At 41.7% G+C, this 26,810-nt stretch overlaps 1 protein-coding gene across 6 annotated transcripts in view; it reads left to right on the top strand.

The window, feature by feature from the left end:
- RABGAP1L (RAB GTPase activating protein 1 like) overlaps nt 1-26,810 on the top strand; it is a 422,358-nt gene that overhangs the window by 300,902 nt on the left and 94,646 nt on the right. For all 6 annotated transcript variants that reach the window (XM_089780609.1, XM_075936918.2, XM_089780610.1 and 3 more), the window contains exon 19: nt 24,876-25,004. In XM_089780609.1, the coding sequence (XP_089636735.1) occupies nt 24,876-25,004 (129 nt within the window). The remainder of the gene's footprint in view (nt 1-24,875; nt 25,005-26,810) is intronic.

Below are 26,810 nucleotides of genomic sequence, written 5' to 3'. Positions count from 1 at the left end.
AGCGCATCTAGACCTAAAAACTAGTTCGAATTAGCATTTTGCTAATTCGAACTAGCATGTCCACATTGAGTGGACCCTGAACAGAGGTTAAGGATGGCCGGAAGCAGTGCCGCCAGGGCATCAGAGTAGGACTTAGAGTGTGGAGCTGCTGTCTCAGGCTAGCCGAGGGCTGTGCTTAAAGGGACCCGACCCCCACCCCGGACAGACAGTTCTCAGGGGTGCCCCGCTTGCAAAGCAGTCCTGGCTTGGAGTGCCCTGAGAGCCCACACTCGGAACATCACAGCACTCGGCCATCAGCCCGGCTGCACTTGCCGCAGGCTGCCATCTGGGGGGAGGGGACAATCGGGGGGCTGCAGGAGAACTTCCACCCCGAGCAGCCCACAGAGCCAGCCCAGTCCTCCCCATCGGGGGCTCGTACCCAATTCCTCCCTCACCTCCTTCCACTTACCCCTCCCTAGCCCCCCTTCCTGATGTACAAAATAAAGGACACGTGTGGTCAAAAATAGAATCTCTCTTTATTGAACAAAACTGGGGGAGACTGGGAAGAGGAGGTGGGAGAGGGGAAGAGAGAGGCTGGGAGAGGGGAGGGCAACTACAATGATCAGGGGTTTGGAACAGGTCCCATATGAAGAGAGGCTAAAGAGACTGGGACTTTTCAGCTTAGAGAAGAGGAGACGGAGGGGGGATATGATAGAGGTCTCTAAAAGTATGAGTGGTGTGGAGAGGGTGCATAAAGAAAAGTTCTTCATTAGTTCCCATAATAGAAGGACTAGAGGACACCAAAGGAAAGGAATGGGTAGCAGGCTTCAAACTAGTAACAGAAAGTTATTCTTCACAAAGCAAATAGTCAACCTGTGGAACTCCTTGCTGCAGGAGGCTGTGAAGGCTAGAACTATAACAGAGTTTAAAGAGAAGTTAGATCAATTCATGGAGGTTGGGTCCATGGAGTGCTATTAGCCAGGGGGTAGGAATGGTGTCCCTGCCCAAAGTTTGTGGAAGGCTGGAGAGGGATGGCACGAGACAAATGGCTTGGTCACTGTCTTTGGTCCATCCCCTCCAGGGTTCCTAGTGTTGGCTGCTGTCGGCAGACAGGCTACTGGAGTAGATGGACCTTTGGTTTGACCCAGTACGGCCATTCTAAGTTCAGGGCTCAGGGTTGGGGGTCTCAGTGGACCACCTTGATTTTCATGCAAACCTGCTCCTGGGTGGCCAGGCTGGCAGCTATCCTGCCCTAGACGGCCACTTTCCTGTGCCTAGTGCGGAGGTCGTGGACGAGGTCCATGATGTCTGCACTAGACCAGGTGGGTGCCCACCTCTTGCGGTCCTGGGCAGGCTCCCGAGAGCCGCCAGCATGGTCCCGGGAAGAGGCGGAGGGCTGGGGGGCATCGGGTGGCTGGCTTGAGCCGTGCCAGGTGCAGGGTCTGCTGGCTGGGTGCTGGCAGGCTTGCACCTGGCACGGGCACCGTAGCCAGCCCGTGCCCCTTTAAGGGCTCCGGGGCCAGGAGGGGAGCATACGAGTTTCCCTGGTGGTGCCCAGAGTGGCCACCAGGGAAAGCTGGGGAGGGCTAGCCTCCCAGTAGTTCGAATTAAGGGGCTACACAGCCTTTAATTCGAACTAGTAAGTTCGAACTAGGCTTAGTCCTCGTGGAATGAGGTTTACCTAGTTCGAACTGAGCACTCCGCTAGTTCGAATTAAGTTCGAGCTAGCGGAGCGCTAGTGTAGCGCCTATCAAAGTTAATTCGAACTAATGTCCGTTAGTTCGAATTAACTTTGCAGTGTAGACATACCCTCACTTCTTAGTTTCCTTATTGCATTCTCTCAGGATTGAAACTGTATGCTTCATATGTAAGTTGCTCAGTCTTGCAAGTTGGCTACTGGCCTGTCAGGAGGTTTCAGTTCTGACTGTTCCACAGATGTTTAGGAGATCATTTCATAGACAGTTACTTGTGCTGAAATAGAATAGGATTCCTGTATGGATTTCCCAGAATTAATGAGTTCCAAATCCTGATAGCCGATCCCTATATCCTTACCCAAAATTTGTTTTACTAAAATAGCCTTTTATTTCCATTTTAATCAGCTTATTACTTTACCTGTCTTCTTCCCTACATCTCATTTGACTCTGAGAGAGATTAGATTATACACTGAGAGCTCTTACTTATTTTCTAGATAAGACAAAGCCAATTAATTAAACTCTTAGACTACTCATAGTTTGTGGAGCTAAAGCTAGGGGCCCATTTATCTCATGATGGTGTCTCTCTAAACTAATTGGATTACATGTACACATGTGCTTCAACCTGGCAGTCATTCCACTATTTGGAGTATTGGAACATACTCTGCTACATCCAAAGCTGTTTCAGTTGCATGCCTCCATGATATTTCTATCTCAGATTCGTGGGTAGACTTCTGGCAGTGTTTTATCACCATCTTGATTAGGATTACGTGACATGGTTTTTAAAACATCGGCTGTCACACGTCTCCAGCAGAAGTACTTCCACCATCGCTATCACTTGTGCAGCTGAGCTGATATTAGCAACGCTAGTAAGTTTCTAGAGAATTTCTCAAGTGTATGCAAGGGCCATTGTGCCATGTTGGGAAAAGGATTGAACCCATAAACATCGATCTTTAGAAAGGCCATGTTATGATTAAGGAGACTTCTTGTTTTAAATAATTAGCGCTAATTATGTGCAACATAAAACACTCATTCTAATTACTTGATTATCTTCCTTGACAACTGAGTCAGTTCTTTATTTGGCTACTCCAGAAAATTAGAAAGGAAAACTTTTAAGAAGGTATTCTGGAATCACTTTAATATAAGCACTTAACAAGCATAAGACCTGCTAAATCGAACACAGAAGGCTCCCCCATCGGCAGCCAGCACTTCTGTGCGGCACTCCCAACGGTCTCCCACTTTGTGGACAGCGGGAAAACTTGAATCAAGGTGCATTGACACTAGCTATGTAATTAATGTATCTGTATTTTAATTCGACCTTCCCATTTAGTGTAGACCTGTCCCCGAGGAACTGGTTCCTTACCACAGCTGGAGCTGGACGCTGCTTCTCACTCAACAGCTCTGGGGTCTTGGCCTAGGTAGACCTCACCCTGGGCCTAAATTAATGGCAACTTTAGGATGTTTTCTCCTCTGTGATCTTTGGGGGTGATTTCTAATTTTAGGAATCATTAATCAACAGGCTATTAAAGAGTCTTTACCCAGTAAATGTCATTTCTTCCTGCATCCATGAGGAACATTCAGGGCAGACCTCCTGTAAATTACCAACCGAATTATAACTCTGCTCCTGAACTGTTTGGTAGCTTAGTAAATGTCATTACTCTACCAGGTGCCTAGATGAAAACTGAGCTGTTGCTAGAGTTTAAAGTAGCAGTGAAGCTCCTCAGACCAATAACCCACTTAGAAGCTTCAGGGAACACATGATAGTCACGGGGATCAGAGATGAATCTGCTTCCGTCCCCCACACACATTCAAAGCAAGGCACGGATGATTAGAAACAATCGGGTTTCGGTTGCCTTTTTCTGAACAACAGCCGCTGGCCAGTGCCATAGACCCCCAGAGCTGATGGAATATTAGTTTGATCCGGAACAGGAAACAGAATGTTGAAGGAATAAACAGTCCTCCTCTTTGCTGTGTGAACAAGCGGAGAATTTTCTTCTCAGCAGTACCTGTTGGGTCATCTGTGGAACCCCCTGGCATGGCCCCTTCCTGGTGCAGTATATAGGACACTGCCGACTCCCATCCCACCCCACCCTCTCTGTTCCTTCTTACACCTAGAGATGGTTGCTGGAAATTCCTCATGCTTTTGATGTGTAAGCACTTTCTTGGTATCACTGTTTGTTAGTTGTTCAGTTAGTTTAAAGCAGGGGTGGCCAACAAGTTAGAAACTAAGAGCCAAAACAGCTATGGATAGAGTGCATAGAGCCACGTATTATATATTTATTTTTATCTATCTATCTAGATAGGTATAGTACACAAAATATAGTGATAAAAATAATGTTACAGGACATTTCGGACAAGAGCCCTTCCTTAGCTGTGTTAACAGAGTGCTGTGTTGATAAGTTATTATTTCAAATTTTTGTTCCAGAAGGTGCTTAAAACATAACATTCATTCCAAAGGGTTCCAAAGTTCCAAGACTGGGTGGAACTGAGGGAATGACAAAATACATTTGTTGATATCTTAATGAGAGCAAGTTGCAACTCTGAAAATGTTGTCAATATACCTCAGGAGGAGATTGGGTTTGTTGCCAGAAAACTGTTGAAAAAACATCTTCTCTACAAATCCCACAAATAGACAGGCATAAGAAGGTCCCATTATAGTCCCTGTACTAACACCTCTTACTTGAGAGTAGAAGTTTGAATTAAAAGTGAAGCAATTTAATGTAAGCACAGGCGCAGCCAGTCTTAAAAGAATATCAGTAGACAGGGCTGGCTTTAGGAAGTGCGGGGCCCAATTCGAACAGTTTTGGCGGGACCCCCCCACCCAGGATTTTTTTTTGAGCGAAAAAAAAAAACAACCTTCACTGCAAACCACAACCACACGCAAATATCACATCAGAAGTAGATCTGATCAAAATGTGTATCAATATAGTTGAACATTTTTTTTTAAAAGCCATCCTTTATTATGCAAAATTTTACACAAAATTAAATCAGTTGCCTTAAGTGTAGGTCAAATATTTTCAATTGCAAACTATCTAATCTTTTCAATAAAATTTAAAGTTTGATTTTAAAAAAGTTACCAGAGAGCGTTGCAGTTTTCTGTTATATTGTTTTACTTTTTAAATAGCAAAAATGGAGTCTTTGTTAAGAAAGTGTCAGTTCTGTGGTCAAATTCCAGTCCTTAGTGATTTCAGCACCAATGATTTCACTAGGTAATGAGATACCTCACCACCACTGCCTCCTTTGCACTGCCCTTCAACACATTGCCTGCATATTGAGTCCAAGGTCAGTCTACACAAGATTTTATCAATAATTTTTGCTCAAGCGATCACTAAGACAAGACAAGGACTCTCAATTGATTCGTGTCAGCTCTGCCTTTAAACACTGGATGTAAAGTGTCAGATACAATTGAGGACTCCCAAATAGACTCTACACCACCAGAAATAAAACCTGTTTCCATCTTTTGTGACTTTCAGTTAGATGTGACTCGCTATCCTCTGCGTAGTGTTCAAGTTATGGTAGACCCTAAGCCAGGTCATATTAAGTTCTGGTCTTTTTTCCTTTTAATCATACAATATGGATTACAACATTTCATTCTCCCAGCTCCAAGTCTTAAGTGAATTTCAACCCAAAAGAGCCAAAATTGATCACCTTGACACAGCAAGTGTGTCTACTGGTCTCTGTGGCAAAGTAGGTATGTCTATATAAATAAGTAATAGAGATGTAGCCGTCAACACATATAAAAAGGACAAATCAAATTTCAGAACAAATTTCATTAGCTCACAGACATTTACCATCCCCCCTCTGTTCTGAAATTTGATTTGTCCTTTTTATATGTGTTCACTTTTTTTAATCGTATCCCTTTGGTATATATGGTCATGCCAATTTTCTTCCACAATTTGATCTGAGGAAGTGCGTCTGGCCCACAAAAGCTCATCACCTAATAAACCATCTCGTTAGTTTTTAAAGTGCTACATAGTCCTGTTTTTTGTTTCAGCTAGACTAGCCTAACACGGCTACATCTCTATTACTTATTTATATAGACATACCTAATCTACTGAAGGGAGAAACCTTTCTAAATTCACCAATCAAAGAGCAGTATTGCCAACCCAAAAATCACAAGGAAAGCCTACATAAAATTATGAGAATGGTCTACAAATCATAAGATTTTTTTTTAAATAAAACATGTTGGATTTTTATTGGCCTTTTGTTTCTTGAGTATGTAGGGTTCATGTTTTAAAGCTTTCCTCCTTAGCTGTAAGGCCCAGAAGTATAGAGAACTTTTTTTAAATGAAAGCTGAGATTCCTACATAATCAACTGACTCCAGGCCTTTAGAAAAACACCAAATGTTTTGAGGCTCATGGTAAAACAATGGAGGAATTCTTGTGAACCCATGCTTTGCCCACAGTATAAATTAAAGAAACCCACAATATCTTCTCCACTAAACATCCTAATGAGATACTGCAAACAGTAAACTGAATTCAGCAGCTCCTGATATGAACAGGTATCTACCTAGTTTTTCATATTTGAGATGGGTTACCAGGAATCATACATGACAATATGAAATCTTTCCACTCTCAAGTCAGCATATTCACAAAGCACCTATAATTTTGATCCATGCATTTATTGGATAGTGAAAGAGAAAGGAGGGGAATTAGTGTAGATAAATGTTCAAATTAAAAAAAAAAAAAGCCTGAAGGAATTAGGACTGGGCTCCTACATCTCACGTTCAGAACTGACTAGGACACTTATGATCAGATTTCCAAAGGTGTGTACAGATCTTTGAACATCCGAGTTAGCAACTGTCTCTTTAGGAGCTTAATTACCTTTGAAAATCTGAGCTTAGATTTCCAAGTCCAATTTTCAGAAATGAATTGTCACTCAAGTGCTTTTGAAAATTTTAACTGGGGGCCTAAAGAGACAAAAATAGACAAAAGGCAGGAGATATGGTATTCCTTTTAAAAACGTGTGACATCTATTTTAAACTAAATTTTATATTATTTTTCTCCCAGGGGCAACTGACCCCTCCGGCCCCCTCACTACGTCACTGCCGCCTCTCCTGCAGATCTATCATCTTATGCATGTGAAGATCTGAGAGAGCCATTCCATGAATCTGCAGTTAGTGTCTGTGGCGCCTGCTTCTGGGTAGTGTCTCAATGCTGCCACATTCACCTCGAAAGAGGGAGCTTCCCAAAGCAGGCTCTTGCTGCAGATCCCCAAGGCATCCACAAGTCCAGTCTCCTTTGAATGAGCCCACTTCCCCAGGGCTCATTGATCTTGGATCTGGCTTCCATCCCCTCTCCAACCCTAACAACTGCCCAGAGGTGCTCACCTTCCGCCTTATACATTCCCACCTCATTCACCCCACAGGGACAGTCTGTGCCTCACTTGTCCTAGGGACTATTCTACCAAGATGTAATACAAAGTTTCCATGTAAAAAGACTCACTACAAAGCTAAAAACTTCAATGAGAGAATGATTAATACAGAGATGGGTCTACATCTGCTGCAGGGAGATACCTCTACCTGCCTACACCCCTCTCTCCCAGAGTCTACAGCCCCATTGCAAAGCGGGGGAGTGGAAGGAAAGAGGCTGAGGCCCATCAACGGGACTGAAGCAGTCATGAGCAAGCCATGCCTAGGAGCCATTCTCCTGTCCATTGCTGGTGCAGTGTTGCTTCAGGCACGCTGAAATGCATTCATCCCTAGGGTGGGCTGGACAGCTGTTTAACACCTGAACAAGGTTTCAGGAAGGGGGCAGTGCGGGCTGCCTTCCTGTAGAGCCCCCATCAGAACTACTGTGCCCTCCTGGCTTAGGAAAAGAATAAACAGGAGGATTGGAAATTAACCCACCCAGTCTCACGTCCCCGAGGCAGGGAATGAGCCATCTACATTAGGCCCCAGCTGGAGTATCATGTCCAGTTCTGGGCACCACATTTCAGGAAACGTGGAGAAACTGGAGAAAGTCCAGAGAAGATCAACACAAATGATGAAAGGTCTAGAAAACATGAGATATGAGTCAAGGCTGAAGAAAGTAGGCTTGTTTACCTTTGAAAAGAGAAGATCTAGAAGGGACCAGGTGCAGGGGCGCGGGGCCTGATTCTACCGAATCGGTCGAATCGGCCTAAGGCCGGCCCTTTCAGTAGATGGGTTCTTAACAGTTTGATCAGCGAGGAAAGATAAACCACAATGTTATTTCTTGCCTTGCATATTACAGTTTTTGACTCAGACTTTTGGCAATCCTTGCTTTCAACAATCCTCTTCAGATTGGGCCTATATTTGGTTGAGGCCACTCGATGTAATTCCCTCACGTGTGTGTCAGTTAGAATAGATAGATGCTTCGATATCACTTTTCAATGTAGAAAAAACTGACTCAGAAAGGTATGTTGACCCAAATATTGACAATAGTCTGAGCGCAGCCCGTTTAGTATTGGGGTATTTTTTCATTGGTACAGTTTTCCAGAACTCAAGTGTGTTTTCCTTTAGAAAAGACTTCAATCTATCGTCCTCTGACAGTTCAGTCATCTCAATCTGAGAAGCTGCTTCGTCTGTGATTAACGGAGCTTTCAAACAGTCAGCCTCGCAGTGAAAAGGTCGACCAGGAATATAATCTGTGGCCTTTTCAATTGTAGATCATAGAATCTTTCCAAGAAACTATCTTGAAGTTTTTCGATCAATGTTGCATACCGTGCTGTGTTTTTTTTCAAGGCTTCAGCTGCTTGTTGATCCGTATTTAACAATGAAGGAAAATGTGTTAGTTCCCACCTTTGAAGTTGAGCCTTGAACAGCTTTAGTTTGTTGACAAATGCAAATACACTTTGCATCAGGTCAGGCAGCATCTTTAATTTCCCTTGTAGGTCCAGGTTGAGTCTGTCCAGATGACACAGCATGTCCACCAGAAATGCCAAATCTAAACCCAATGCGGATCTGAGAGCTCAGGATATTCCTTATGCTTCTCTTCCATGAACAGTGTCACAGCATCCAAAAGTTCACAAAATGAAACAGCACTTTGTCTTTTGAAAGACACCTTACAGTACAGTGCAGTGACAGGTCTCCTGGAAGACCTTGGTCGAGCTCAGCAATGAGATTCTTGAATTGTCTGTGGTTAAGAGCATGTGTGCGAATATAATTGACAATTTCTAGCACGGGTTTCATTACGTGGTCTAAATTCAGGTTTTGAGACACCAGTTGCTCCTAATGGATGATGCAGTGAAACGTCCAGAACTCAGGGAACCTGTAGTCAGCTCTGCATAGCCCCACAAGTCCATTCATAGATCCGATCATAGACGGTGCCCCATCCATTGCTGTTGCTGCAAGTTGCGGTAAAGGCAGATTTGTTTTTGCAAACACTTCCATCAATGTTTCTTTCACATCAGTGCCACAGGTTCTTTCTTTTAACGGTACAATATCCAGGAGTTCTTCGTTGATTACACAATCCTCCGACACCATCCATACAAATATTGCCAATTAAGATTTGTCCTGTACATCACAAGACTCGTCCAGTGCAATATTGAGGTACTCGCATTTCTGAAGATCTGAATATAAATGTGATTCAAGTGCATCATTTATGTCAGATATTCTGTGTTCAATTGTGTGGCGTGAGTGTTTAAAGTCTGAAACCATTCTTTTCTGATTGTCGCTTTCTGGAGACAAGATGGAAACAACACCTACAAGGTATTTTTTAACAAACTCGTCTTTGTTGTAATGGAAGGTGTGCTTTGTGGTGGCTGAAGCCCTGAGAGCCCCTACCCCGCTGGTCAAAAGTCCTGATGCAGGGCAGGAGCCCAGACCTCCCCCCAACGAAGTCTGGCACTTGTGGCTTGGCCACCTGGATGTATAGCATCCACAGAGTAGTCTCAATTATATTTCTGTCCTGTTGGTGGCAGTATTATACAATTGCTTATTGGTTAGGTACTTAATTTTGTACCTGTAGCGGAAGCATTGTTAATAAGTTGAGCTCATCAATGTAAACAATTTCTTTGCTTTCTCCTCCCATTTCTCAAGTGGGAGACAGACTAAGGCACAGCAACATAAAATGAATATTCATGTTTAAATGGCTGATACACTGTTAATGAAGGGCAGTTACTTTAGAGCACTTTCACAAGCAATTTACTATCTTGACATTTTCATAAAAAGGATGCTCATTAAGATTATAGGTTTAGAATCGTAAAAGGAAAATGCTTTCCCATTCCAGTATATGGCACACATTCAAGTGCCTTTTATCTCCCTACAGCCAGCTTCCTTGTTGTGGATTGCAAATTAAACATTAAAACATTGCATCTCTTAGGAAACCTCTTCCATTAAAGGTGTCATTGACATCCCATTTTAGACAACTATAGAATGCAGTTTTAGCCATGGCAAGCCTGTTCATTCCCATTCAGAAGCTCTTAATTGAGTAAGCTGCAAGCGTAAAGCAAGGTTCACAATGGAATTTACATTTTTGATTAATTGCTTTCAAACTTATGTAGCTATATCCCATAATTTGACATCTAAGCAAGTGCTCTCTTGTTTATGGTTTAGCAAACATCGGCATAACACAGAGCGACTCAGGAAAGTCCGTTTTTTAAATCAGATTTGTAGGTTCTACATATTATGTATTGTTTCCTTACTTTAATCTTCCCGCTCTCATTTTATTACCTGGACAATTAAATGCACACTTTTCAATTCCGTTTTGAGGGCTAGCAAAATGAGGCAAGTATAAAAATACATAATCCTACTGAAGCAAAAATGTAAATTACAGCACAATGTGTGCACAGTGTGCAATAACTTAAAGTGTAAGGAAACATGAATTCTTGGACATGCACATTTTCATTATGGGAATGAGCTACTTTCAGGCTGTGGACAAGACCAACATTTTATCCACTATTCATAAAAATTCTCCAGACCCAAGCTATTGGACAAGTGCAATGATCTAGGCAACTGCTAAGAACATATTGGATGGTTGCTAACAGATCAAGGCCCATCCTTTGGTCCATAAAAAGACTGTTCAAATGTACCGGGGTTGGAAATCTTTTTAATATATTTTGTTATCTAGAACATCTTAAAAGTTAGTGATAGGGAGTACTTCATACAGCTAACTGGTGGGGTTGGGCAGACACAGAGATTCCCCATTTCCAAAAATAAATGAAAACTAGAATGAAAAGGGTGGCTTATTTGATATAATTATTCTACCTTATCTCCTCTTTCCCTTTTCTGTCCTTTGCTACCATCACTCATCAGATCAACCTGTTAGGGGTAGCTTGCTCTCGGGCACTGAAAGTTACCACTCCTCATAGGGCCATCCCAACCGATGTACCTCTTAAAGGCAAAGTTTATGTGGGAGACAAGTGATGCATAAGGCTTACACTGGCCCTGTGCATTAGGGGAGATTTGCTCCATAGTGAACTTCCTGCCAGTAGTGTAGGGAGCCTTTTTTGTTCTGCCCTCATGCCACCATATCAGATCCTAAGTGGACACTTATACCTACCCAATCCCAAATGTTGGTCATCTCTCATCTCCTGGGCAGGACCAGGATTTTAAAAATCAAGGGTAAGATTTTGTTTTCTGCCTCTCCAGGCTTGTCTTCACTACAATGGTAAGCTCAAGGTAGTACACTTGAGTTACTGCATTTGGGACAGCATCCCTTGAGAGCAACCAACTTCAACATAGCACTGCAGAGTAGGGATGTGAATGGGTAACCTTATTGGGTGATGCTTACCGGTAACTGGTTAACCAGCACCTGAGAGCAAGAGCCAGCTGGGCCCACTGCACCATAGGCCAGGACTAGCAGCCCTGTCAAACCCACAGTCACGGCCAGCAGTCCCTCAGGGCTGGCAGCTAGGAGCCAGCAGCCCTGTGAGGCCAGCAGCTGGGAGCTCTGCAGGGCTAGCAACCTGGAGCTGGCAGCCCTGCAGGGTTTGGCAATCAACAGCGCCATGAAGCCGGTGGGGCCAGGAGTTTGGCTGCCCTCTCCCCTTTGTAACCTCACCCACTCAGGATCCAGTTAACGGATTAAACAGGATTTTATATCCCTACAGCAGAGCAAGCCAGAATGGCCATACTACCCTTTGCCTTCATTGTCAGCCACTCCTTCTGTGCCAGGGTTTGTTGTGAAGACCTCTCAGGACAACATAAACTGCCTTGCACCAAGCCTGCACTAGGAGGAAATCTCTCCAGACTGGATGCAGGCAGGGCTCTTACGGACCTTAATTGCTTGTTACCAATAAAGTTATTGCAAATCCTGCATTAGTAGATATGAAATCTGCTAGTCAATTATAGTAGTTATGTATTTTTAATTTCTGTTGTTTTAAACGATTTCTGGTCGAACCTCTACCATGTTTTTTTGCAATATCCTATCACTTGCCGGTTGATATATTTGGCCTGGGGCATGGGTGGCCTAGTAATCACTAGTACAGAGAAGGGCGTTGGAAGGTTGGGGGGAGGAGAGGACTGGATTGGACTGATAAGTTGTCTGACTGAGTTTCCCTCATGGTTTATTTACAGTAGACATTGATTTCTTGGAACTCTAACAGCAGGACTACAGGGACATCAGGGAAGCAAAGGCAGAGGCCAAGGAGGCATTTTGTATCTCTTGGCTAACTCAGTCAACCCCAAATGTTAAGATATGTCTCATCAGCCCTAAAAAATCTTGAGATTTTAAAATATATGTCCGTGGTATCTGAGTGTGAGCCTGTAGGAAGATGTAAGTAAGACTTAGAACTCCCTATTCTTAAACTCTGAACTCCGTCAAATACTTAGAGTGAAGAACAGCAGTCTAGATAATACTCCTGCCTTGAGTGCAGGGGACTAGACTGGAAGACCTCGAGATCATTTTCAATAATATACTTATATGATTCTGTGAATGCAACAGAACTAAAATGTCCCTCCTCAACTGTCAGCCCTAATCTCCCAAAATCCACAACCTCATCTAAAACCTCCTGAACTTCATTCTGCCACAGATTCCTTCCCATATGTATGTTTATTGTGATTTATATACTAGTACCATTGGGGCACCTTGACACATTTTCAGATACAGCGATATGTCTGAGAGATGGCTTTATACCATACTGTAAAGATCAACAAATGTGGGCTATTTTGATCCATACTGGGGAGTGAATTCCAAAGTTCAGGAACCCCCACACAGAACGCTCTGCCAGCAGCTCCTTAAAAGCTAAAGGGAGCTCTGCGTCATGCATCTCGGCTGAGCTCCACTGGGAGACTGTCACATGGGCAGAGAAAAAGTCTTTTGGAGAGGAAAGCTTAGACCATTTAGGGATTTCTGGGTCAGAACCAATACCTTAGAGTCCACTGAGAAGCTCATGTACAGCTTATGGAGATACAGAGAACTAGTGCTGGGTGCTGACCAACTGCAAGACAAACAGCTCAATTTGCAGGCTTTGCTTTCAGTTGCACCAGCCTGGATTGTGGAGGTGGCACTTTAAAGAGCGTGTTGCAGTAGTCTAATGGCAGTTCTATGGTCTGTACCAGAGAGAGAGGGCTGGAACTTCCTGACAAGAGATGGAAATAAGATGTCCTGCTCACATGGGCTATAAGTCTGCAGCAGCTGGGAGTTTAATAGGCCACCAGATTGTAGCCAAATAGCAGGTCCACTCTCAATCGGAGGGCTTAAGATAATTGTTGCCATATCTTCCATTGTTAATTCTCCCTGCCTGCTAATAGCACTGTAGTCCGGGTTCTCATTCGTGTGCCAGTTACAAAAGGTTCTGCTTAGTAGTGTCCTAGTTGATGACAACTTTCTGTTAATAGAACCATTCTGCCTGAAACTGATACTGTACAATGGGCTCCAATGTTAACTGCTCTGGATACTGGTAACAGGCATGCAGGTATTCACAGCTTGGCTGTGCAAAGCCCCAGTTCCTGGCAGGTTTGTGGGGCTGCGTGGAAGTACTGGACCATGCAGAGCCTAGGCCCCAGGGTAGGCTGCAGGCAGATGCCCAGATGCTGAGGTTTTCCCATAGGATTATACAGTACCTCTCCCTGCATTCTTCAGGTTGCATTCCACCCTGGCATGGACTCCACTCATGCCAGCACTCCTGCTCCCCATGGAATGCCCCAGGTGCACGCAGGATTGTGAGGCCGCAGCCAAGGAAGGAGGAGCTAACTTGTGACAAACCCAGGCCCATACAGACTAGAGACTGCAGGGAGAGGTTCTGTGTAGCCCAGATGCTTCCTTCCCTGGCTGCAGCCCCCCCTCTCCCCCACACACCTTCCAGATCACAAGCCCTAGACTCTACCCCTTGTATCAAACCCATAACTTGTTAGGTGAGTTGGTGTTAGAGCATGCCTCTTTGTAGCAACACTGTCACTCTTGATTTAAACATTTCAAGGAATGAGGAATGCACCGCATCCCTTGGGAAGCTGAGCAGTGGTTAATTATTCTCACTGCTAAAAAATCACACCTTATTTTCAGTCTGAAATTGCCTCGCTTTAGCTCCCAGCAGTTGGATCTCATTATTTCTTTGCCTGCTAGAGTGAAAAGACATATTTGTATTCACTTCACAAGCATATTTGTTCTTCATACATAAAAAGAAACAAGGTTTATCCAAAATAAAAACTGTCTATAAGAAAAATAAAAGAACACAATAGCTGAGTTGACAGTCTACTAAAATTAGCTCGAGGTCTGTGGATCAGAGGGCAGGTCTTTCCAAAATTGACAAATGCGGAATGGAATTGTTCTGCCTCCTGTTGGTTCCACTGACTAACCAGGCCTCTCTCACCAGCCACTCCACCCTCTCTGCTTCTAGATAGTTCTGTAAGTTCTTTATCATTTCCCAGGAGGCATAATGAGAAACTGTATCTTCTCATTGCTGCCCCTATAAAAACGTTTTTCAAGTAAATCTGTCATTTTGAAACCTTTGATTATGATCCTGGTTTTATAATCTAGCAAACAAAAGTCTGTCAAGATGGGTTGTTCAGACTGGAAATTAGGCATAAATTTTTAAAAGTGAGGGGAATTAACCCTTGGGTCAACTTACTAAGAGGAATGGGGGATTCTTCATCATGGGCAATTTTTAAACCAGGTTTGGATGTTTTACTAAAAGATCTGCTCCTCTTCAAACTGGAATTATTTCAGTGAAGTCCTATGGCCTGCAGTGTACAGGGGGACCCTTCTGGCCTTGGAATCCATGAATCTATTCACAGATTGACACACTTCCACATTCATTATGTTCATATAAATATTTAAAAATTGCAAAACCAAAATTGGAATCTCCTCTCCCATACGTTGTTTTGTTTTCTTGAGTGGAACCCCTCAGTTTTTTCCCAGTCCAGTTAAGGCATAGCTTCTCGCTAGCCCCCACAATGGGCCTCTCCCTCATTGTGTAGAAGTAAGAAGAATCTTGGTAATGACACACGAGACCTTTAGTGCACTGAAACAATGATACATGGCACTCATTGGAACCATGTTACTAAGGAGTCATATGTTTTCCTGCTTGGGCCTTAAGCAAATCAGGACTGCCTCATGATGAACATGGAAAGTCAGTCAATAAATCTGTTAATGTGGATGTCTCATCATTAGTCCTTAATTAGTATTTAAGTAAACTGTGAATGTCGTAACTGGTCAGAAGTCAGATCTACAAGGACCAAAGATCTCAGGATTCTATAAAATCAGAGTTTTCACCACAGTTTTCTCTGTAATCTTAACTCAAATGGAAGATCACAGGTGGTCAGATTGCCTGTTGCAAATAAAGATTTTTTGTGCAAAGGACATACACAATTACTTTTTAGGGGTGCATCTACACTGCACCCATAGGGATACGCAATTTGAGCTATGTAAATGGGGTATCTTATTTCAATCTAATTTCAAAATAGCTTATTTTGAAATTTGGTTCTGTCTACACAGCACCAAATTTCAAAATAAAGCACTATTCCGAAACATTCCTTAACCCTCGTGAGGGTTACACAGATGCCAGAACAGCATGCCCGTTATTTCTAAATCTATTTCGAAATAACTGGCGCATTTAAAGACGTGGAATAGCTATTTCGGGATACTTCTGGTATCCAAAATAGTGCTGCTCTCTAGACATAGCCTAAGAGTGCTAGGAAAATCTACCAATCATGGACTAGCTATTTTCCAACCAGCCTCCACACGCCAGATGCAAGGGGTAGATCAAAGTACTCCCTGTACATCCCAAGCCTCATTGGGCATCACTAACGTTAACTATGTCAGAAATGAGCAAGCCTCCACGCCTCTAAAATTCTGTTCTCAAAATAGCCCAGTCCAAACATGAATGATGTGCTGTGTGAAATATTTCCTTGTAGTATGATGTACTCACATCAACTGCCAAGGGAAGATTGCTTGGGTTGAATAGGCTATCCACTACCAGAGCAAATCTGTAAGTGCTGTGGATGAGTCGATGAATGTTGGACAGTCAGCCATAGTTAGCTCATAGCTGCTGCTGCTCCAGCTATTTTCCCATGCACTTCATCTGTCCCAGTGAACCAAGATGACAAATGAAGATAATGTTATTTTGCTGATACCTTTCCCATAAAGTTATTTGTCAGTCCAAGAAAATGTGTTCATGTTCGAATGGAGTTCTGTATAGAAGGAATATTAGCCTGAATTGCATCAACTTCACTTTAGTATTTCTCATTTCTGTTGCAGTTTATCCAGACTTGTCTTAATAAGTCAAATCTTCTTCACACTTAGACTACACATATGAGAGCATTCTGATTCTGATTTTGACTTGGTGGCCCAGTGTTGTGGAATTTCACTTTTTAATAATGTTTTGGCTAGTAGCTCTGCTGAAGGTGGTTGTACTGAATATAGGAAGCCCAGAGACAAATGCTTTTTGCACATTCATCTGTATTTGCACAAATACAGCGCCTTGTATAATTTTCAAGGATCTATTTGTAGAGTTAGAAAAGATCTAAAATTGCCATCTTTCTATAAAATAGATACAGAATTGCACTGTCTGCTTAGGCCGGGGTATTATTTTAGTTTTCAGTCTAGTGTGTGAATTGTTCCAAAGATATGCTCGGTTGTATAGTACATTTTCTAATTGAATGATTTAAAAACACAGGCTCACAAATTCATGCTTTCTTAAGCACACTCCTAATGAGCTGAAGCAGAACCTGGTATAGAGGTACCTCTGTGTGTGTATATAACATCATAGCATTTCTCTCCACAGATTTGCAGTTCTTTTGTGTCATATTTTATATGTTTGTAGAAATTCTGTTCCATCAGTGCAAATTTTCTCCATGTTCAGAAATGCCTCCTGAAATCATACTACCTGAAACTGTAAGGCCTCCTGCACAAACAGAGGCTGTGCCATTCCAGCTTCTCAGAATCCTAGTGCTGTGCTGTCTCTATCAGTAGTCCATCAGTGCGTGCTGGCATTTCTTGCTGTTCCGTGCAATAATCCAGAAGGGACTGGAGTGTTTTGCCCTGCCCACATATATGTGCGCAGCCTTGAATCTGTGTGTTTTGAAAGCAGACATGGATAAGATGTGTGTGTGTGTATTAGTTGGCAGTCTGATTTCTTCTGAGCATCATCAAATGGCAAGAGAATGTAATTCCTGTATCTGTGAGTTCAGGATTCAAGAGCAGAAACTGTCTGACTAACATTGATCTAAGGTAGACTGGGAGGGGGAGCTTATTGGTTCAGCAGCTCACTATTGGCTTCTTATTACAGCATTCTCCCCCGAGACACACTCTGCATGCTCATTCACCTACCTCCTTCTCTCCCCTCCCCCTCCTTTCCTACCCCTTATTACTGATTCACAGCAAGAGGCGGCAGCAGCAGCCACGCGATTGTCACGAATCAGGGATTGCAATGAGCTCATCCTTTTCTCTTTGCAGCTTCATAACTGCCCTGGTTTTATTGCTCTTATTGCTGCTCCTGTCTGCTCACACTCACATTCACAGATGCACTGGGCCCTGCTAGCTGTCCTTTGCTTTCTCCATCAGAGCTTTCCTGCTCACATTCTCTGCCATTTTCCTGCTTTTTCAGATATATTTAGATGCGTGTGTCCTTTGGTGGTTTTTTTTTTAATCTACTTTGGATTCCTGCTAAGCCAGCACGGTGGATCATATTCTTCTTTGATTCATAGCAAGATGCTTTGCTCTTTCTAGACATTAGCTAACATTGCTGCAGGCGGAAGTGTGAATCTATTTGGGAGACCTGAGGCTATCTCTTATAATACTGCAGTTTTTCAAATTGTGACCAAGAGACGGTGCTTCTCATTCTGGATACTTACTGCTTATTGCTCATGGAAGAAGGGGTACCGTACACAACCCCAGCTGCCAAGCTCCCACCACCCGTCAAAAAGTCACAGGACATGCATGACGAGAGGAGCAAGCTGGTAAATGAGTATGCATGTCGTGTGCTGGAACTTCTGGGGATGGGGCATCGCCTGTTTGTGCCTCGGCTGCTCGCGGTGAGATCACATTTTCTTGAAATTAATTCATAGCTTATCTGCCATCCTCCTTTCCCCTCCCTCTGCCTCCGAAGATCCTCTGCGCTCTTGAGATACATGAGGATTCCCCCATTTTTTCCCTGCTTTACCCAGCTACCTAAGCAGCACAGAATCCTGCTTCCTGTCGTTCTAGCCAAGGAAGACTGGATGGATATTCCCTTCTGATCACATCAGTGCCACTCCTTAACTGGGGTGAGGGGTGTAATAGTTGGGGCTGCATTAGAGAGGTGTGAATGTTTTTGTGCTTAATTTCATGGTGATTGTTAGTGCAGTTGTGCTACTCGTTCCCAAATACTAATGTGGAATGCATTGGTGTTTAGCGTTCGGAATTATTAGCGGTTGATGCCAAAGGTTAATTTCAGACATGCAGACAATTTCATCCATAATTTGAAGCAGTAACACTGTATGTTTGCTTACTTCCAACATTTCTGTGCTTGATTGTAAAAATCCAGCTGGCAAGGTGTAAAATGTCTAAATTATCTCTGAGAAGGAAATGGTTAAAGATGCTCTTATCTGCTGGAGCACCTGAGCTGTGTGTCTGTGAAATGGCCTGAAGCTAGTATGGCTTGTTATGATACAGACACGTCTGATCTGGTTATCATTTGTACAGGAGCACAAGAACAAAGCCAAACCTACACAATCATTTTAAGTAAAGACTCTGAAAATCAGTAGCCAGTCCTATCAGTTTGCTTCCATGAGTCTGTGACTAACCCAGGCTACAGTTCTGTAGTAGCAAAGCAGTTATCTAATATCAGTGTTTCATAGCTGAACAGAAGTATTCTAACTAATCTTGTTATTGTGTGCTGGGGAGAGTTCTTTAACTGAACCCAGACAGTTTTATAACAGGGAATTGGTTTTCTAGATGATTTCTTTACTAATCCTCTTCTGTTCTAACTAATCCTGTACTGTTCCTAAAATGACCTAAACTTGTTTTTTTTTTTTTTTTACAGTTTTTACAAACCTTTTCTTGATCTCTATGTTCTCCAGTAGACCCAAATAAGTGACAAACCATTCCTTATAAGATGTTTGAGGCATACGAAGTTTGCCAGGATACTCTTTCATCTGCATTGTGAGACATTAGATCAAACCCCAAGTAGTTTCAATTATTTGAAAAGTGATGACAAATTTGAATAACATAATTTGGTGAGAGAATGGATTTAGTGCTCATCATAGACAAAAGATGATAATAGGTTTGAATCAATCAAACTATCAGCATTATACAAGCTTTCCCCTGGAACACTCCTAATGCGCCCAAATTCTGGGCTGCATGCAGAATGTATTCCATTAAGGAGTTATGTGAAAAATATCTGCAGCAATTACATCAGCCTTATACAATTCTACTTACCCATCTGTGTCAAGTACACTTGTTGAAAGGTAGTTGAAACGGCATTATTTTCGTTTTGGATTTCCCTTTATTATCACCATGGTTAGACTGTGTGTGTCTAGTCTTTAATTTTGTGTTTGGGCCTATACATGTTTGTGATTCTTTTGTATATTTGACTTACAGTGCCTTTTGGAAGTCTGTATGTACACACAGCTGCACTGGAGAGATTTTGAGAGTGTTCAATTATAGAGTTATTATCAGTGCACTTGTGGATGTCAGTCCATTGCGTGTTAGACTTAGGCCAGGTCTACACTAACACTTTTGCTGGTATTGTTGTCTAGCATTATGATTCTTTTTTAAAGACATTTTTATACTTGTTTTCTTCCAGAAAACAGTGTAAGCTATACTTGCAAATGCTCTTTTGCCAGTATAAATTGCATATGCACTAGAAGAATATACTGACAGATCATTTTCTAACATGGACAAGGCCTTGGTTTTCAAAGAGTTTACTCACTACACCAGTAGAAAGTACGGTAGTTCAATTTTATCTTGTTGGAGTGGGACCATAGCTAATACTTATAGGGCAGCATGATGGGAATCAGGTCACATACAGCACTGCGGACTTTGTGCTACCAATGCAAAAGGAATGGATTCAAAGCTTTAAAAAAAATAAGTAGATAATCCTTGATTTTAGATTTCCAGATTTAGAATATGTGAGAGGGTAAATAGGAAACAAACATCGTCTGACCTATTTGTCTTAGTAGAGTACATTTTATACTGTGCAAGATCAGTAATAATAATAATGCATCTTCCAGAGAAAGGCAAATATTATTATCCTCATTCTACAAATGACGAAACTGCATAGGATAAGAATATTTTGCATAAAAAACAGCTATAATAGTAGGGAACTTAGTAATGAATTAGGGAGAATGGGGTCTGATTCTCTGCTGCCACGCACTATGGAAAGACATTGATTTCTTGTCAAAGAGGGTCTAAAATGCTACCAGTTTGATTTGGTGTTTTACACTGTGTACAGACAGGAGCAAAGGATTATACAAGATACAAGACAGTGAAGAATCAAGTGCAGAGAGTACAGTGTGAATGACCCTGAATCTCATATGCCTTGTCACTTCCTAGGTGACAATTAGAGTCATCGTTGATATTGACATTACTGAAGTAGGCTGGAAATTTCTACAAAGCAGGACAGAGCAATTACGTTTAAGGAAAAAAAACAAGTCAGAGTTCCATTTTCCACTTTGCATGCATCTGCAAAAGTGGTTTTCACACACACAAGTTTATTCCCAAATAAATGTTAGTCTTTAAGGTGCCACAGGACTCCTAGTTGATTTTCCAATTTGCACATTCTTAACTATTTTGAGGAACTTCATTGTGACAATTGTATACTCGCAGAAAAAAGTAATCAAGGTGCATATGTTATACTGCCCATAATTTCAAAGCAGTGGTCTTTCTCTTCTCCTGTTTCATGCTTATGATTTTCCAAAACTGTACCTTTTCAGTGCAAAGTGCTTTTTCTGCATTTCAGCAAAATCCTTTGAAGGGCTTTTACATATCTCCAAAAACAGACCTTTATCCATAGAAAAAAAACAAAAAACAAATTTACCCACTCTTTAAAAGACACAGTTATGATGAAATAGGCTGAAGTTTGAAACTTCAACTTATTATGGCAATGGAGATCTTTGATCTCTAGTATTTTTGTTTGGCTTGAAAGAAAAATGAGTTTAATAAAAACAACTATTTGAGAGTTGCTTATGAAGTATTTAGTTGTGTCCTTAAAAATAGGGAATTCAGCTGGACTTGATGGTTTAACAAGCTTACAAACTTTTTTGGTAAAAGGAGGTGAGTTGACTGCAGAACAAGTGGATTGACCGCAGAGCAAGAAGTTAACAGATAATTGCATGCTGAATGGCGCCACAATTCTTCCTTGATCCATCATTAAGGTTGCTATGTTACAATCTCAAAAAGTCAAAAAATGGAAGAAAAACTTCTTTTTCTTTGTTTTAAGCCTGCTGCCTATTAATTTCATTTGGTGACTCTCATTTCTTACATTATGTGAACAAGTAAATAACTTTTCCTTATTCACTTTTTCCACACCAGTCATGATTTTGTAGATCTCTATCATATCCCTCCTTAGTCTCCTCTTTTCTAAACTGAAAAGTCCCAGTATTTTTAATGTGTCTTCATATGGGACCTATTTCAAACCCCCTAATCATTTTTGTTGCCCTTTTCGGAACCTTTTCCAATGCTAGTATATCTTTTTTGAGATGAGGCGACCACATCTGTACGCAGTGTTCAAGATGTGGATGTACCATGGTTTTATATAGAGGCAATAAGTCTCTGTCTTATTCTCTATCCCTTTTTTAATGATTCCTAACATGCTGTTTGCTTTTTTGACTGCTGCTGCACATTGAGTGGATGTTTTCAGGGAATTATCCACAATGACTCCAAGATCTCTCTCTTGAGTAGTTATAGCTAAATTAGTTCCCATCATATTGTATGTATATTTGAAGATTGATACTTTGGTGCCTGTTTTCAAATAGTGCTTTCTCTTCTTTGCTATTCCTGCACCGTATAAAGACATACTGGGACAGTTGTAATGTGTATTTAATTGAGTTGATGTAACAGATTTAGAGGGCACCTGTATGGAGCTGTGGGCGCAATATATTAGTTAAAAAGTACAAATAGAATACAGACAGCAAAAGTGAACAGATTAACCAAGGCCAATTCAAACCAAAAAGTCACCTAATGTTCTCATGTTCCTTCACTAATGATCCCAGTGGCCTCATATACTATGAACAGATGAGTAACCAAATAGATCCCTGTGGAACCCTACAAGAGAGTGTTTGCAACAGAACACGTGCTCTCTGGAATAACACACAAAAAGGATCAGTGCTACTCAAGCTACTCCAGCCGCTCCTTAAGGGGTCATGAACCTGTCAGCTGTACCTTACAAAGTTTGCCAACACATCCAAAAGAATCAGCAGGGAAATTTAATCTTCTGTCATTTGGAGGAGATCATTAGTCAACTCACCCTGTATAACTTATATCACATACATGGACCTAAAGCCTGACTCAAGAAATCCAAGGCTCCAAAAATGGTCACAGTTCTACTACTATAACCTTCTCCATGTCATTTCCCCAAATGGGAAATAAATACAGGTCAGTGACTGGGAAGATTGTCAGTATTCAAGTGGCTTTCTTCAGATGCCACCTTCATGTGCTCAGCTACTCAAGAGATTAGTGGACCATGAAAAAGCCCCCTGTTTCTTCCTGCCACTTGAACAAATTAGATACACAATTTTAAGTAATTTTAAAGGTTTTTTTCTGATTTGTGCACTGTATGCTCTCACTATGAAAAATGGTTTCCCATACAAAAAGGAAGAAAAATGTAAACACCTGCACAATCTTGAGTATCATTTAAAAACCGTGTTAAACTTAACTAGAGTGTTCCTTTTGGATCCCTCCTTCCATCTGTATTGGACCCAGCTGCTTCTGCACTTTCAAGAGGGCTATTGTATGTGGCTAACTTTGGGTCACGTCCTATGCTCTGCTGTTTCTGGTACATGATTTTAGTGCATGCAGCTTTGTTATTGAAATATAATTTAAGACATTTCTGAAAATATTTGTGTGTTTTTTAAAATTAGGTTTAATTATTAATATGTAAATGAGCCAGTCCTACAATAAGAATATCCAGGTTCACAAGACATATAGCGCTCTTCCATATATGAAAGGATCAGGATCATTTTCTCCAATTAGATTTTCACAGATTTTAAGGCCAGAAGAGGGATCATTAGAACATCTAGTCTGATCTCCTACATAGTACAGGCTATAGAACTTGATCCAGTTATGCCTGTATTGAGCCCAATCACTTGCGTATGACTAAGGCATATATTCCACTGGTGAGGCTACATTTGAGAAACGGAGTTGTTCACTTTCGGGATTTGTGCACACACATACACATTGCATATGTGCAGCCCTCACCTGTGTGCAAACATAGTGCACTTGTACACATGGGAGCTGAGTCTTCACACTTGAAAATGTTAGCTATGGTCCTTTCTATTCTCTCAAATGCTGCAGTTAACCTTATTAAATTTTATCTACATTTTTTATTAAGGTGTGAGTAGAAGAAATAAATACTAACCTCTATGATATTGTTGGGTTTTTTTTATTTCTTTGCCTTTTTATTAATGATTACTTTTTAAATACTCTTGAAACCCACATTTTGGACTCACAGCTTACATAGCTTGTCTGAACATACACATCCTGAATGTTTAATAAATTTTTAAAAGTGAGGTATTTGTAAAGGCATAAAATGTAGAACTTAATAAATGTAAGGATGAACGTGTCTTTTCCATCCTGTAGTTCATATTACCTTGTCAGCAGCACTTCTGGATTTCTGTTGAGTCTTCATCTCCTCCCTTTTCCAAGAGTTGGCTATGGTTGTGGCTCAATACCATTGTGATAGCCATTAAATTGAAAACTATAGAGGTGGGCTATAATGCTTTTTCTGGCACATTTCTACATATGAATTTAGTGTCACATTAATTATTTGATGATACCTTTTTTATCTTAGAAGCACTTTTACTTCTTGGCTGTGTCTACACTGGCATGAATTTCCGGAACTGCTTAAAACGGAATACTATTCCGTTTTCAGTTTTTCCGGAAAAGGAGCATCTACATTGGCAGGATGCTTTTCCGGAAAAGCCCCTTTTCCGGAAAAGTGTCTGTGGCCAATGTAGACGCGCTTTTCCAGAAAAGCGCCCCGATCGCCATTTTCGCGATCGGGGCTTTTTTCCGAAAAAGACTACTGGGCTGTCTACACTGGCCCTTTTCCGGAACAGTGTTCCGGAATAAGGACTTATGCCCGAGCGGGAGCAGAATAGTTTTTCCGGAATAGTGGCTGATTTTGTACAGTAGAGCGTCGTTGCTTTTCCGGAAATTCAAGGGCCAGTGTAGACAGCTCGCAGCTTATTCCGGAAAAGCGGCTGATTTTCCGGAATAAGTGGCCCAGTGTAGACACAGCCCTTCTGATCATCTCTGTAGCTATATACAGTATCTTTCTAGTCGGGCGTTACAAAAATCAGCAACAATCTAAGATGCGCAAACCATCTCAAAAACACCATAATTCTCCTCCTTTTTCTGTCCCTGAGTTCCATCTTGACATGCTTTGTTGTAGTCACTCTCTCAATCTCCAGATACACAAAAAAGTACACCAGTTTGTTAAAGGCCTCTTATCATTCTACTTTGCCTGGGTTTTTTCTGGATGTGTGCTTGACTTTTATTTCATCTTATGGAGGTGTAGGTTAGAGAACTGTTGTCCTAGAGAATGGTTTTTGAGCTATTGTGAGCACTGGTTGTTTGGAATAAATTTAGCAGATGATAAATCCAGTGATAAAGCAAGTATGGATGTTCTCTGTGTTTATAATAGTCCTTGTCTGTATTTCATTGCAGACCTCAAAAGAGGACCTTTTACAGGCAGATTTTGAAGGAGCTTTAAAATTCTTCAGAGTTCAACTGCCAAAGAGGTACAGAGCAGAAGAGAATGCTAGAAGACTGATGGAACAGGCCTGCAACATTAAGGTAAGAATGATCGACACTATCTCTAAGTCAGCCAAAGTACATGCAGAGAAAGAGGTAGCAGAACATGGAAGTAGACGTGAAATTCTTACTCTTTCTATATTTAACAAGGTAATTTCTCAATCTTCTTTGAATAGAGCAACTAATTAGAATAGAAAAATGGATTTATAGTTGGAAAGTAAAAGTAGAGATTTTTTAAATTAGTTAATTTGTGAATAGAGAAAGGACTAAAAAGCTGGATGGTATTGTCAGAAGCACACACCCCCATTTGTCAGTTTTGGTTACCAAGTGTCTACTGTTTGGGGCTATTCATCTCCTAAGTATTGTTTTGTAATGTAAATAATTCAGAGAAGAATACCATCTCTTCAAGTTTATTCTTACCAAGACAGTGGTCCTCTATCCAATTGGTACCCTATCCAAAACCTTATTTGCAACAAAGGGCTTCTTAGGAGCTCTGTGGTAGAGTACCATTCTGGTACTGAACGATGGGTAACGTGGGGAAATTCTCACAGTTCTTCCATAAGTCTTTGCTAGGGGAAATAATTACTTTATGTGGGCAAAATGCAGGAGGATATAGAGGCGAGGTGTCTCCTCTTTCATCTGGCATTTTTCTGTTGAAACGATTATAGAGGTAGAGAGCTTAACCATTTGGTATCAAATGTTGGTCCTAATCACAGAGGGGTGCTCTTAACTCAAGTCTTGAGGCTTTTCTGTTAATTTGGAATTGTATAAGTAATGCTCAGCAAAATAGGCTAAGAGGGTATCAGCAGAACGGTGATCTTCCCACTGGGGGAGAAAAATAGAAAATAAAGCTTTTATTTAATCACAGTGCATGATTAAGAACTAATTTATTTATGTTTTTCTAATTTAATACTTTATTAGATTAATACTTTGCAAGTCGACTAGTACTTAGCTCATGCAAGTGAGAAAGTTGCAGCACCAGATGAATCTAGCCTACAGAAGGCAAATGCTGTGCATTTTTTTCTCCATACTGTGCTGCCAGTGTACTTCAGCCTTCATCTGGAACGGCACTGCTAACCCAATGTATTTCTGCATTTGATTGAAGACTGACAGTCTTCAATCACATGCCATTCCACTCTAGGTGAGTGCACCCAGAGAATGTTTGCCAGAGATTTTTTTTTTCAGCAGAACCTATGAAGGAGCTCAGGTGAACCTCTCTTTGGTGGCTGCCCCAAGCACTCATCTTACAGGGTACACTGGTTACGAGATGGCTGGAGGCAAGACTTAAATGTGCTGATGGTCAATGGCAAGCCAGTGGCTAGAAGGATTTGAGACTTTGAAGTTGCTTGGAAGTTACATGACAGTGATGAAAAGGAAGTAGTTCTGCCCTCAGCAGACCACAGGTTTTCCAGGCTTTATCTCAATTCTAGAAATTACGAGCGGTGACCACTGCCACTCTCTTCTGCGGACTCATCTTCTCCCAATCTAGTGCTTAGTCCAAACAAGTGTTTTGTCATGTTGGCCAAGGATGGACCTGTCCCCAGAGTACCATCTGCTCCTACAGCTCCTACACCTGACCCCATTTGGCCAGTGTTTACCCCACTTCCTAAGTGCTTTGTCCCACATTATCTCAGTGTGTCTTGAGCATGGTGGATTTAGGATTCGCCCACCAGTTTTTCTTTTCCTTCTTCCCAACCCCCTTATCTTTCTTTTTTCGGGGACCACTCACAAGATCATTTTCTTCCGGAGGTCCAATCTCTTCTTCAAAATGGGGAGGAAGTTACTCTTCTCCTCCCAGAGAGGGGGTTTTAATCCACTATTTTTTTAGTCTGAAAGCAAAGGTGGCCT

This window comes from Pelodiscus sinensis, chromosome 9 (assembly GCF_052426305.1).
Source record: "Pelodiscus sinensis isolate ZL-2025 chromosome 9, ASM5242630v1, whole genome shotgun sequence".
Lineage (NCBI taxonomy): Eukaryota > Metazoa > Chordata > Testudines > Trionychidae > Pelodiscus > Pelodiscus sinensis.
Note: the sequence above shows the minus strand (reverse complement) of the source record. Positions and strands in the feature narration are given on the sequence as shown.